The sequence below is a fragment of the Cotesia typhae genome, unplaced genomic scaffold (assembly GCF_013202065.1).
Source record: "Cotesia typhae breed Kobodo isofemale line unplaced genomic scaffold, CoteBio_Ctyphae contig_23, whole genome shotgun sequence".
NCBI classification, from domain to species: domain Eukaryota; kingdom Metazoa; phylum Arthropoda; class Insecta; order Hymenoptera; family Braconidae; genus Cotesia; species Cotesia typhae.
Window position 1 is genome coordinate 4168593 of NW_027423729.1, and position 11938 is coordinate 4180530.

The following is an 11938-nucleotide window of genomic DNA, read 5'->3' on the forward strand; positions in this document are numbered from 1 at the left end:
GTCATGTCTATTGTTATATTATTTAATTTATGAAAAATCGATCAACTCTGAATTATTAATAGTACATTACATAATTCATTCACGCAGTTTATTTAATTCATTAACTACGATTAATATTTTAATAAGTATACACTGAAAAAAAAAAAAAAAATAAAAATAAATAAATAATAATTGATGAAAAGATTTAAAGGAATATGCAATAAAAAAAATTTTTTTTCTTTGCATAGTATATTCTCAGGAGTAAATACAGTAACGAGGGCGGGGGAATTGAGAACTTTGTTCATTAAAATATGAAATTGATATGTGTTCGACATTAATAAAGTTTTGCAGCTTTATAGAGGAGCAAACAGCAGCATTTTAGTATAAAAAATTTTAACATACTGATAATTTTGTAATTTAGATATTTTAAAATAAACAAATAAAATGCACTATCTAAAAAAAATATGTAACATCTAATATTGTAATCACAGTTAAGAGCCAAACAAATCTGTGGCAGACATTTTAAATGTACTTAGTCATCTAGATAATTAAATTGAAAAATTTTAATTTCTACATATCTGCAAAGTCTGTTATAGGTATGTCTAAAAAATAATTATCGCAGTAACCAAAAAGTAAAAATGAAAAGAAAAAAAAATTAATAAGTAAATAAGTAAAATTAATAATAATAATGATAAATGATAAGACAAAAAAAAATGAATTGAATAGCTCTATGAACTGTCTTTTTTGCTGTTGCATCCTCCTATTTACAAAATGATGATATTATCGTTTCATTAAAATTAAATTCATTAATATACACAGCTTGAAAAATAACAACAATAATGTGTGATGATGTGTTGTATTGTGTATTGTGTGTATTTAAATCTCGGTGAAAGTGAAAATGAGCGAATGAGTTATTGAGTCACTAGCGATTGCGTGCTGTGCAGTTTTGTTGAGTGTGTTACGCGGAAAAAAAAAAAAAAAAAAAAAAAGTAAATAAATGAAAAAATACAAATGTCATACTATCTGTGAGATGTATTGTATGATTAGCGATTACTGGTTACAATATATTAAACAGATACATATTATTTCTACGACTACTATAATTATTATTGTAAATTATTATTATTAAAAATTCTTCCGTAAAATCGTCTATTGTATGATCTCTGATAGGGTAAATGTCTTTTTATTTTTATTTATTACTGCACTCTTATATAAAATTAGGACGTACATAAATGGAAAGTTAAAAAAAAGTTGCAGTAAAAATTACGTGGAGCCGTTTAATTATTTTTGAAGATATTCAATTGAATATTTTAATTAATTTTGTTTTTATTTTTGCCGTCTATAAAAATAAACTGTATTAAAAACTTTTCTAGTTGTATTTTTAAAATAAATAATAACATTTTTTCACGTATTTTTAAACTACGACTGACTTCTGGTTAAGTTAGGTTGTGAAATAATCATTCAAGTGTTTTATTATTTTTAATTACACAACAAAAATTACTTATTATTTTTATTTTTATTTAACCGTTGTTAATAACATTAATTGTAAAATTATTTATTGTATTAACGGATGATTAAGTTTTTTTTTTTTTTTTTTTTTTTTTTTTTTTTTTAATCAACAAAGTTACGATCCACGTAAATGCCTTGTTATTGAAACATTAATTTTAAAAGTAAACACTAATGTTAAAAGTAAAATCGGGATAATCGATTTTTTAATAAGAAAAGTAATTATTAATGGAAATAAATTTTATCAGTGATAAAGTTATTAATTAAATTTAATTACACTTGAGCTTATTTCGGCAATCGCCAAAAGAACCAGAAAATTTATAATGATTTTTTTACCTAATGACCATTTTTCACCAGCGTTAAATATTTATTAAATGTTGAGACACTTGATATAAGTATAGAAAAAAAAAATCCGACAAAATAATGAATTAACAAATAATAAAAATAATAAATGAAATATTGTCCAAGTCAATTTTGTAATTTAATTAAAAGGCGATGATAATTGTTCAAACACTGTTAATACCACGATTAAAAAAAAAAAAACTGTAAATTGTGATGTTAGAACAAATCAACTGAAATTTTGGTGGTGAATGTACGTATATTTGTTTGTGTGTTATGTTACTTTGTAAATAAATAAGATAAACAATCCATTTGGAGCAGTAAAACAATAATAAAATAATAACTAAGTAAATGAATTAATATTAATAATGAAAAAAAAAAAAAAAAAAAAAAATTAATAAATAAATAAAATACTTTAAGTTTATCGGAGATTGTGTAACTTTGGATAAAAATAGTTATTGTAATGCAATTGACTATTGAATTATCATTATCATTATCATAACTATTAACTATTAATACTACTATTAATTTACAATGTAATAAATGATGCGTTTAAATAGGAGGTCAAATTTTAGTGCGACGTACGATTCCCTCGCCTTGCTAAATTATTTTTATTGTTATAATATTAACAATAATCATTTATAATTTATAAAAATTATTGTATATTTTAATTGATAAGATTAATAACTAAATTTAGAGAGACATCGTCGGAATAATTCGAGCCAATCTCTTAATATTATTTTTATTATTATTATTATTATAATTATTAAAATTAATATTAATATTATTACGTCGACTGCTTTTTTTGGTATGGCCAGCGAAAGGACACACGAGGAATGCGAATATAATGTTTATAAATATATATATATAAATACAGTCATAAGTTCCTTTTATATAATTATTTTTTATTATTAAAATTAAAGTGTTAGTTAACTGTGAAATAATGCGGTGAAAAATCGTAATAAATATTAAATAAAAATTAATAATAATAAATAAAATAAATATGCGAGAGGAGAGTAGGTTGTTTGGAGTTTAGAGTTAAATTAAAAGTTAGCCAATGAGTCGTCGAGTTTATTAATGAAAGTAGTGAGAAACATGTGGTTGTACAAGTTGAATATTCCATTATTATTATTGTCATTATAATTATTATTATTATGATTATTATTATTAATATTATTATTATTATAATTACAAATGAATATGAATAAAAATATTTTGGTTGTCTAATCGCTCGGCTCCATTCAGGTAACGGCGTCACCTGTAATTTTATACTCAAGTATCTTTACTGCTTGCATATACTAGACGTAGATTGTTGAGAAACAAAACTAAAGAAAAAAAAAAAGGAAACTAATAATAATAAAAAATTAAAAAGATCGAGCACTGAAAGTACGCCTCGTCCTCTTCCTGGCCGATCTCAATAAAATCTCATCCCTCTACATGGAAAGAATAGGATGACACTGGATATCATCCCAGATTATATTGAGTAGAAAAAAAAAAATTTCAGATAGTAGCTAGTATGATCTAGATTATAATGAGTATAATCCAGATTACAATGAGTATAATCCAGATTATAATGAGTGTAATCTAGATTATAATGAGTATTATCCAGATTAAACTGAGTATAATCCAGATATCACTGAGTATAATTCAGATATTACTGAGCATAATCTGGGATGATTATCCAGTGTCATCTTGTTTTTTCTGTGTAAATGCACTATAAGGAATTATTATTTTGATTTGAAAAAAAAAAAAAAAACTTATTAAATTAATTAATCAACCAATTAATTGTCATTTCATAATATACTAGTTAGTTTGAATGGCATTCGTTTATGTACATAAAGTATTTTCATTATACACTATTATATTGAGAATAAAATTGATAATGTGGCTAAATGAATAAAAAAAAAAAGATAAATGATATAAAAATATAAATAGTGGAGAAAGTAATGAGTCGTTTTATCTGTAATTTGTATGTAAAATTATTATGTGAGTCTGGTTGATATACCACGGACGATAACTATCTTACGATGATTAATGGTTAAAGGTTGATAATTAATGACTAATAATTGTTTTTATTAATTATTAATTATTAATTGGTATTATTTTTAATTAAGAGTGTAAGTTTGTGATTCACGTTAAAATAACATCTTTTTTCTTTGTCCATTTTAAAATGAATAAGAGACATATATCATATATATATATATATATATATATATATATATATATATATATATATATATATATATATATATATATATATATATTTTAATCAGTTGCGCTTGGAACTTTATATAATATCAACATTGTAAGCTGTGATTCATTTTCATTTTTAATTATTCATTAGTTAATCACTAATTATTATGTTTATTATTATTAATTAATTAATTAAATATTATTGATATAATGCTACGAAAGAAATGAAACAATGTCATTTAGCAGTCATCAAGTGAGACTATTTGCGAAATTGACGAAGAGATCGCGAGAATGCTTCAAATGTAAATATCAACAATGTGTCACGTGCTTATCGAGTAAAAAAAAAAATCGTTATGGATTTGCCTTCTATATATTTACTGTTTCGATTGATTTATATCCCTCATATATTTCATTTATTTGTTTTGTAATTATTTATAAAATCATCTGATGATTTACAATCAATACACATCATTTTTTTAATATTTATCTAAAAAAAATCTCTCAACCCTGATGGATCCTTTAAATGACTATTATAAAATATAAATTTAAAAACCCGATAAAAGAAGAAATATATTTAAAGAAGTTTAAAAATAATTCATTAAAAATATTTTAATTTATTTATTTCAAGCTTGAATATTCTCTAAAAAAAATATCAGTTTATATTTAAATAATTAAAAAAAAATTATATATAAATTTTATATACAACAAACTTTTATTTAATTTAATAATTTATGAGATTGTACATCTATTTTTTCAACAAGACCTTGACCAATTATCGAAAAGTCTTCAATAATGGCAGCGACATTGAGAACAAGTTTACCATTAGCATCAAGTCGCCGGCAATTAATATTAGCTACTTTGAAGTCCTTAGCATCCAAAGCTTGTGGGTTAAATAAAACTCCGATGATAGATCCACCGTATGTATCATGAAAGAAGAGAGCAAACTCACCGTAGCCAGCTCTCAGTTCCTCCAAATACTTATCCACCGGATCGAATTGAACAACAGGCAGCTTCTGGTCCGGATGAAAGCGATAAGGATGCCAAGAAGTTACCGGAAAACTCTCATCAATATCCAGAGACTGATACCTCCGGGGATTAAACTGATCCTTGAGGTGTATCAGACAATCATAAGCCACCAACGGAGGTTTGAACATCGGTTTCCATACCAACACTGAACTTTTCAAGAGTTCAGTCTCTACAAGTTTCAAAGTTTCCTTGGCTAGTGAACTAATTCTACTGAGAATCAGTCTCGAAGGAGCGTGTTTGGTCCACGTGGAAGTTTCCCGGTCGTACGGAGTCGAAATAAACAAAACTGGCAAAGTATCTCTCGCCGTGCTGAATAAATTCTCGACTGCTAAAACTTGATCCTTGTCCATTTCATCATTAAAATTTACGATGATGGCGTTTGTATCCCAAGGATGACTCGATAAAAATTCTAAGAACCGAATAAAACCGACTTGTGGCATTTGCACCGGCTTATACGGCTCAGGTGACAGATAAACAAAAGCAACTATCAACTCTACAACCACTTCAGGCATATGAAAATGGTCAATAAGGTGGGCTGAGAGCCAGCGCTTTGCTAAACAACAGGTGGGACCAAAAGAGGGCTGCTGAGAATGAAGACCGTAGATTGCTCCAGTCAATTTTGGCAACCGAAACAATTTATTTTCAAGCGCTATAGACTCTTCATTGTCTCTGTACTTGATAATTCCGTCTTCGCCGACAATTTTCTTCATACAAGCTATTTCTTTTTGATGAGCAACTCTCAATCTGAAAACAAATCCCTTTTTAAAAACGTCAACGTGACTGAAATTGGCCTTGGCTTTAAGTTTGTATTGTTTTCTCAAGCACCGAGCAATCTGGATGTGAAACGCCGCTTTAGTTTTTCTCACGGCCTCCAACTCGTCTGGCCACTTTCCACTCGCCGACAATTGGACACTTGCCTCGATAGCTGACGCATACTTTGGCACCTCTTGCAGAGTGTCTTCTTTGAGCAACAGGCAGTGCTTTCCCAAAACTGTGTTTATGTCATCAGCCTTATAGACAGTTGCGAGGGGCGGGAAAACTTCTGAGTATCTAAACACTGGACTGCTTCCTTGGACACCTGTAATCACCAGTGGTAGATCAGCCATCGATGTCAATTCTTTTTCAAACTCGCTGAAGACTTTGATAACTTCCAACGTCGCTTCTTCCCCGGTTCCATACTGGAATTTTGTTATTTTGGTCTTCTTTAATTCCAGAAACTCTTCAATTTGGTTGGCGACGTACAAAAATTGATCTTTTGATAAATTAAATTTTGTTTTCATTAAAAAAGTAATTATTCGTTGGCAAATAATTCTTTTTTCTGCCAATGCACTGGATTTTTCCTTTAATTTTCCCTTCAAAGGTATATTTTTTTTCCCCTTAAATTCTTTAATAGACATGGGACTCTTTTTTGCCCAAACAACAGCCTCGCAAATAGAGCCATCCTGAAACCGACGTAGTTCTGATTTGTTTCCCCAGAACTTTCTGAACTCCTCGGCTTCGGGAAGATTAGCTACCGGTCCTTTGTCAATAACATTGAAACAATACTCTGGATTTAATTGCAATCCAATTAAAAGCTTTCCTATGCTTGATGAATTATCTTCCGTTACTTCCCACTCTTTGTACTGTTCCGGTTGAATGTAAATATAAGAGACTCTCTGCTCCAAGCCTTTCTTCAGTACATCAACAAGCAGTTTGACAACGTAGGCGCGTTTGTTTACCCCCAAATCCAGTTTGCGGTCATCAGAAACTTTGTCTGCTAGCTGTTCGAGCGCTTCGGTGTCACGCAGACAGATGATATGGTCAAAGTTGGAGTAGAAATTCAGACGTTTCATGAAAAGGCTGGAGAAACTGTTACCTTTCTCATCATTGAGGAATTTAATAGCCTGCGATGCTTCGCTGCGAATCCAGAGATAATTATTAGCCGACACATTGGCAACTAAGTTATGATAACCAGTGCTGTCAAGAAAAACGCAGTCGTAGTATTTTAAGTACTCTGCTGCCCTTCCCTGGGCTTCAGGTTCGCGACACATTGAAATTCCTTCCTCGGTCCAGTTGGTCGTTGCCAAATTGTTCCACACGTTCCTCACAACTTGGTAACTGCTCATGTAAGTACTTACTTGTTTCTTGGACAGCAAGTATAACACGTACATGGTCAAAATGTGACCATTGAATCCGTCATAAGCCTGCTCCAGCTGTCTTTGACGCAGCCAAATCTTCAGCAAAATAATTCCGTCTCTCAGACTTGGATACTCGGTGATTAATTTAACATTCTCAGCGTGAGCTTGGGTCATCGTTAAATCCTGAAGAATGTTTGAATTGTAATGGGGAGTGGGAACAAGATCAGTGAGCTGAGAATTTTCTAGGTACCACTGAGGTTTTACGTTATTTTTTTCAGGTAAAAATCTGCTTAATTTGAAGCTCGTTGCTTCGGCGATCAAATGCAGGCAAACTGTGATTCTCTTGCTCAAAGATCCAGCGGGAACTATTTTTAACTTGGGCATCCAGCTCTCGCCGTAGTAAGTCTTCTTTTCTGCTACCTCAGGCTTCAAACTGTTGGCAATGTATGCCAAGTAAATCGCGCGCTTTCTTAGATATCTGTAGTTTTCGTAGTCATGCTTTTGGAACAAAGCTGAGGGCATCTCTATCATCACGTCTATCATAATGTTTGGTCCTATTGTGGTTCCAAGAGGGTATGATCCGATGACACTAATGCTCGATGGTTTTAAAAACCTGTAAGTTCCTTTTTCATTTTTAGGAACCTCGACGTCGATAATTTTTACTTTGAGTTTTTTCAAGGACTTTAAGTTACTCAGCTAAAAAAAAAAAAAAAGTTTTGTTAGAGTAATAATATTAAGAAAAAAAGTTTGGAAATGGATGCTTCACATCATGAGTCGTACAATATAAAATTATGTAAATAAAATTTTACCTGTTTTTCGTCAGTTTCTTTTATCGACAACACAGTGTCCTTAAATTTTTTTAACCAGCCATCAAATTGTTTCTTGTACTTATCTTTTGGCCTGACTTCAGCCAATACTTCATCTATCTGAAGCCGGAATAAATGTGAATGATACAAGGTTTCTGTTTCTCTAAGTTGATTCAATTCTTCAACAGTTGGTTGTTTGAAAGGATTGTCTTTTTTCATTTTTTTCGCCGGCTGATCATTCTCTGCAGTTTCAAGGTTTCTTTTCATTACGGTTTTAAATCCTTCACAGTCCTCATCGTCGTCTTCTTCACCATCTGATTCAAATTCAGCATCATCATCATCAACTTCAAATTCTTCAGCATCATCTGATTCCAACTCAACATCTTCCTCTTCCTTTTCTTCTTTTACCTCCTAAAAAAACAATATTAATTATTTAATAAATTACTCTGTCATTAAATAAATAATATTTACATTTCAAATTAAAATTAATAATAACAATTAATTTATTTTATAAAGTTATTTAAATTATTAATTAATTATTTAATGGATTAAATTTATTATTTAAATATTTGATTGATTAAAATTATTATTTAAATTGTTTACAAAAAAAAAATTAGTGGTTTATAAGTAAAATAATTAAAATAAAAAACTTTTTAAACATACCTCAATAACATGTTTCCTTTTTTTATTAAACTTCATTGTAAATTATTTATAAACAATAAAAAAAAATATTTATTAGACAGTTTTTAATAAATAAAAACTTAAAAAAAAGATACAAGTAAATAAATATAACTCCTACACGTGTTTCTCATAAGCAACTTTACACTTAACCTCTTCTGGTGGTTTAAATAAAACTGTAGCGCATTAAAAATTTTTATTTTCATGAAAATAAACCTTAAGCTTTACTGAAGGAGGAATGAAATAGAAAAACTAGAGTTAAATTTTCTTTCTCCTGGATAACTCATCGGCAGGTAAAAAAAAAATAGGAAAGAAGAAAATATTAGGAAAATTGTATAAGTGGGGACTTAATTGAGAAAACTCCTACTCATATGACAAAACAGGGGACAGTTGAAATAATTTTAAACTGCTAGCTCAAAACGTGTGCACCGGTGTCTCGAATTTTTGTTTTACATTCAACAAAAATTTTATTTGACATTATGATTGGAAAATCGAGATTTTTATCAAGAAACGTTGGACTTTTTAGGGTAAATATTAATTATATTAAACTAATTTATAGAACTAATAAAAATAGAAACAAATAACCTTAAAAATAATGAAACTGAAGTTGACAGACAAAAAATATTTTTAAAATTTTATGGCAATTAAATTATTACTAAAAAATTTTAATTAAAAAATTTCACGTGCGAAAATTAATAAAAATTACAAGTGAAAAACTTTTAGAAGCATTTTTTTATTGTAGTTTATTTGTTATAAAAATTTTTAAATTAACAGCTGACGGCGAACTCCAGTATTATTAATAATAAATGAAATAATAAAACAAAATCTCTTTGATTTTCCATAGAATGCCGTAACACATACAGATATTACATCATCCACGGCTCTAGCTTCAGTATGTCCTGTCCAGATACGTGAAAAGTCATCAACTCCTTTGAACACCATCATCATGTTTGTTCCTCAGCAAGAGGTTAGTATTTTTAAAAAATTATCTGCAATTCTCAACCAAAACAATTAAATTTGTAGGCCTGGATCGTGGAACGCATGGGAAAATTTCACAGAATGCTGGAGCCTGGTTTGAATTTTTTAGTTCCTTTTATTGACAACATAAAATATGTTCAAAGCTTGAAAGAAATGGCAATCGACGTACCCAAACAAAGTGCTATTACCAGAGACAATGTCACTTTGGACATTGATGGTGTCTTGTATTTGCGTGTAAACGATCCTTACAAGACTTCTTACGGTGTTGAAGATCCGGAATTTGCTATTATTCAATTGGCGCAAACAACAATGAGATCTGAGTTGGGAAAAATCGCTCTAGACAATGTATTTAGGGAAAGAGAAGATCTTAATGTCAGTATTGTCGAGAGTATCAACAAAGCCAGCGAAGACTGGGGTATTACCTGTTTACGTTATGAAATTCGTAAGTTTTATTCTATTATTTATTGTGACATTTGTTATCAAATTAAAAAAAATTGACAGTCGTCAGCTAACTTTAGTATAATTTATTAAATGTTATCTTTATTAATTATTTAAAATTTAAAATAATGTTTTTAATCTTTTAATTTAGGTGACATCCGATTGCCATCCAGAGTCCAAGAGGCAATGCAGATGCAAGTAGAAGCCGAACGTAAAAAACGTGCTGCAATTTTAGAATCCGAGGGAATAAGATCAGCGGACATAAACGTCGCTGAAGGTAAACGTCAGGCGAGAATATTAGCGTCTGAAGCTGAAAAACAGGAGCAAATAAATAAGGCCAGTGGAGAAGCAAATGCGTTATTGGCGGTTGCTGAAGCTCGTGCCCGAGCACTTCAAATCGTCGCTAAAGCTTTAGGCCACGAGGATGGAAAGAACGCCGCTGCCTTAAATATTGCTGAGCAATACGTTCATGCTTTCAGTCACTTAGCCAAAACAAATAACACTTTGATTTTACCGAGCAATGTCGGTAATGTGTCGGGTTTAGTCGCTCAAGCAATGTCTATTTACAAACAACTTTTACCGCAAAATGGGGAAATTGGTTCCAAGAACACAATTAGTTCTCATACCAATGATGAAGCCTTTGAATATTTCAGCGACCAGGACGAAGCTGTAAAAAATAGTAAAAACACAACAAATACTAAATCCATTGAGTAGATGTAGTTGGTTTTAGATAATATAAATAATAAGAAATAGGTAATATCTGAGTTAATGTATGAAAAAAATTTATTTTTAATTGAAAAGTATTTTAAGATAGGATTAAATTTTATTTCATTTGTATTACTTATACTGATTACTTTTTCTTTTTTGTATGCAACGTTGTTGTTGTAACTGGAGCTGAGTAATTTTCTTGAGATATCTTATTAATGTAATAGAGTGCTACCATGGAGAAGAGGAAACACGTGGTGGTAGATACTCTATGAACTAAACCTGACGCAGTCATTGAAAATAATAATGATATAAATACTGTAACAATTTTAAAATTTCATTAATAAAATTAAATTAAATTTACATAATTTATTTTGTTATTATTAATGAAAATGAAGTTAGCCGACATTTCAAAGTTTTTAGAAATTTTTTGTTGAAAAAATTTCAAGTAAACAATTGCAATTTTTTAAGTGCAATTTCATTTAATTGCAATTTCAAGTGCAATTTTTTATAAATATCTTTTTAATTGTAATTTAATTAATAAAAAAAATCAAAAATTTTTATGCGTCTGCTAACTTCAGTGTCACTATTTTTAATGAAAATAATTACCTTCGGGAAATAATTTTAATTGGAAATTTTTTCCAAATATTGAAGACTCTAGATTTCCTACGGCTGTTAAAATAAAAATAAAAAGCATGGATCCTAAATAACCACCGAAAATTGTATGCAGTTGGGAAGAAGTCAGCCAGCTTTTGTACATTTGCATTCCAGAAAATAAAATTACTGTGAATATGGATGACAGGACAAATGACACTCCACTTGTTACCACTGAAAAAAAAATTATGTTTATGTATAACAGAGTATATATAATAACAAAAATTAATGCCGGTTACTCAGGTTATGACACGTAGCAATGAAAATATTGGAGTAAATTAAATATATTTTAATTAAATTAAAGAAGAAATAATTAAGAAAAAGTATTTATAATTTGCAAATACTTACCCATAATTAGTAAATGTGCGTATGAATATTAACAGTTATGTAAATATTTAATTTTTTAATTACTAGCTTTCATTCACTGCGACTGCTGTCAACTTTCGAGTATTGGGCACAAGTGAATTATTATCACGAAAGCTGGCGCTCTCTGTCGGACGTTGTTGAGAGTGTGACTCT

At 29.5% G+C, this 11938-nt stretch overlaps 3 protein-coding genes across 3 annotated transcripts; 1 reads left to right on the forward strand and 2 right to left on the reverse strand.

Annotated features, from left to right (window-relative positions):
• Positions 1 to 4699: 4699 nt before the first annotated feature.
• Mat89ba (nucleolar protein 6 Mat89Ba) lies at positions 4700 to 8784 on the reverse strand. Its single transcript, XM_074239210.1, has 3 exons — positions 8630 to 8784; positions 7970 to 8377; positions 4700 to 7856 (listed from the first exon to the last, which is right to left on the reverse strand). The coding sequence occupies exons 1-3, from the start codon at positions 8663 to 8665 to the stop codon at positions 4734 to 4736; spliced, it is 3567 nt and encodes a 1188-aa protein (XP_074095311.1). The 5' UTR covers positions 8666 to 8784; the 3' UTR covers positions 4700 to 4733.
• A 122-nt stretch (positions 8785 to 8906) lies between these two features.
• Positions 8907 to 10774, forward strand: Stoml2 (stomatin like 2). The gene is made up of 4 exons (XM_074239230.1): positions 8907 to 9171; positions 9489 to 9611; positions 9668 to 10064; positions 10212 to 10774. Exons 1-4 carry the CDS (start codon positions 9124 to 9126, stop codon positions 10772 to 10774), a joined length of 1131 nt encoding a protein of 376 aa, XP_074095331.1. The 5' UTR covers positions 8907 to 9123.
• Positions 10775 to 10819: 45 nt separating this feature from the next.
• Positions 10820 to 11908, reverse strand: LOC141524996 (protein KRTCAP2 homolog). Its single transcript, XM_074239236.1, has 3 exons — positions 11768 to 11908; positions 11375 to 11593; positions 10820 to 11083 (listed from the first exon to the last, which is right to left on the reverse strand). Exons 1-3 carry the CDS (start codon positions 11769 to 11771, stop codon positions 10911 to 10913), a joined length of 396 nt encoding a protein of 131 aa, XP_074095337.1. The 5' UTR covers positions 11772 to 11908; the 3' UTR covers positions 10820 to 10910.
• Positions 11909 to 11938: the final 30 nt, after the last annotated feature.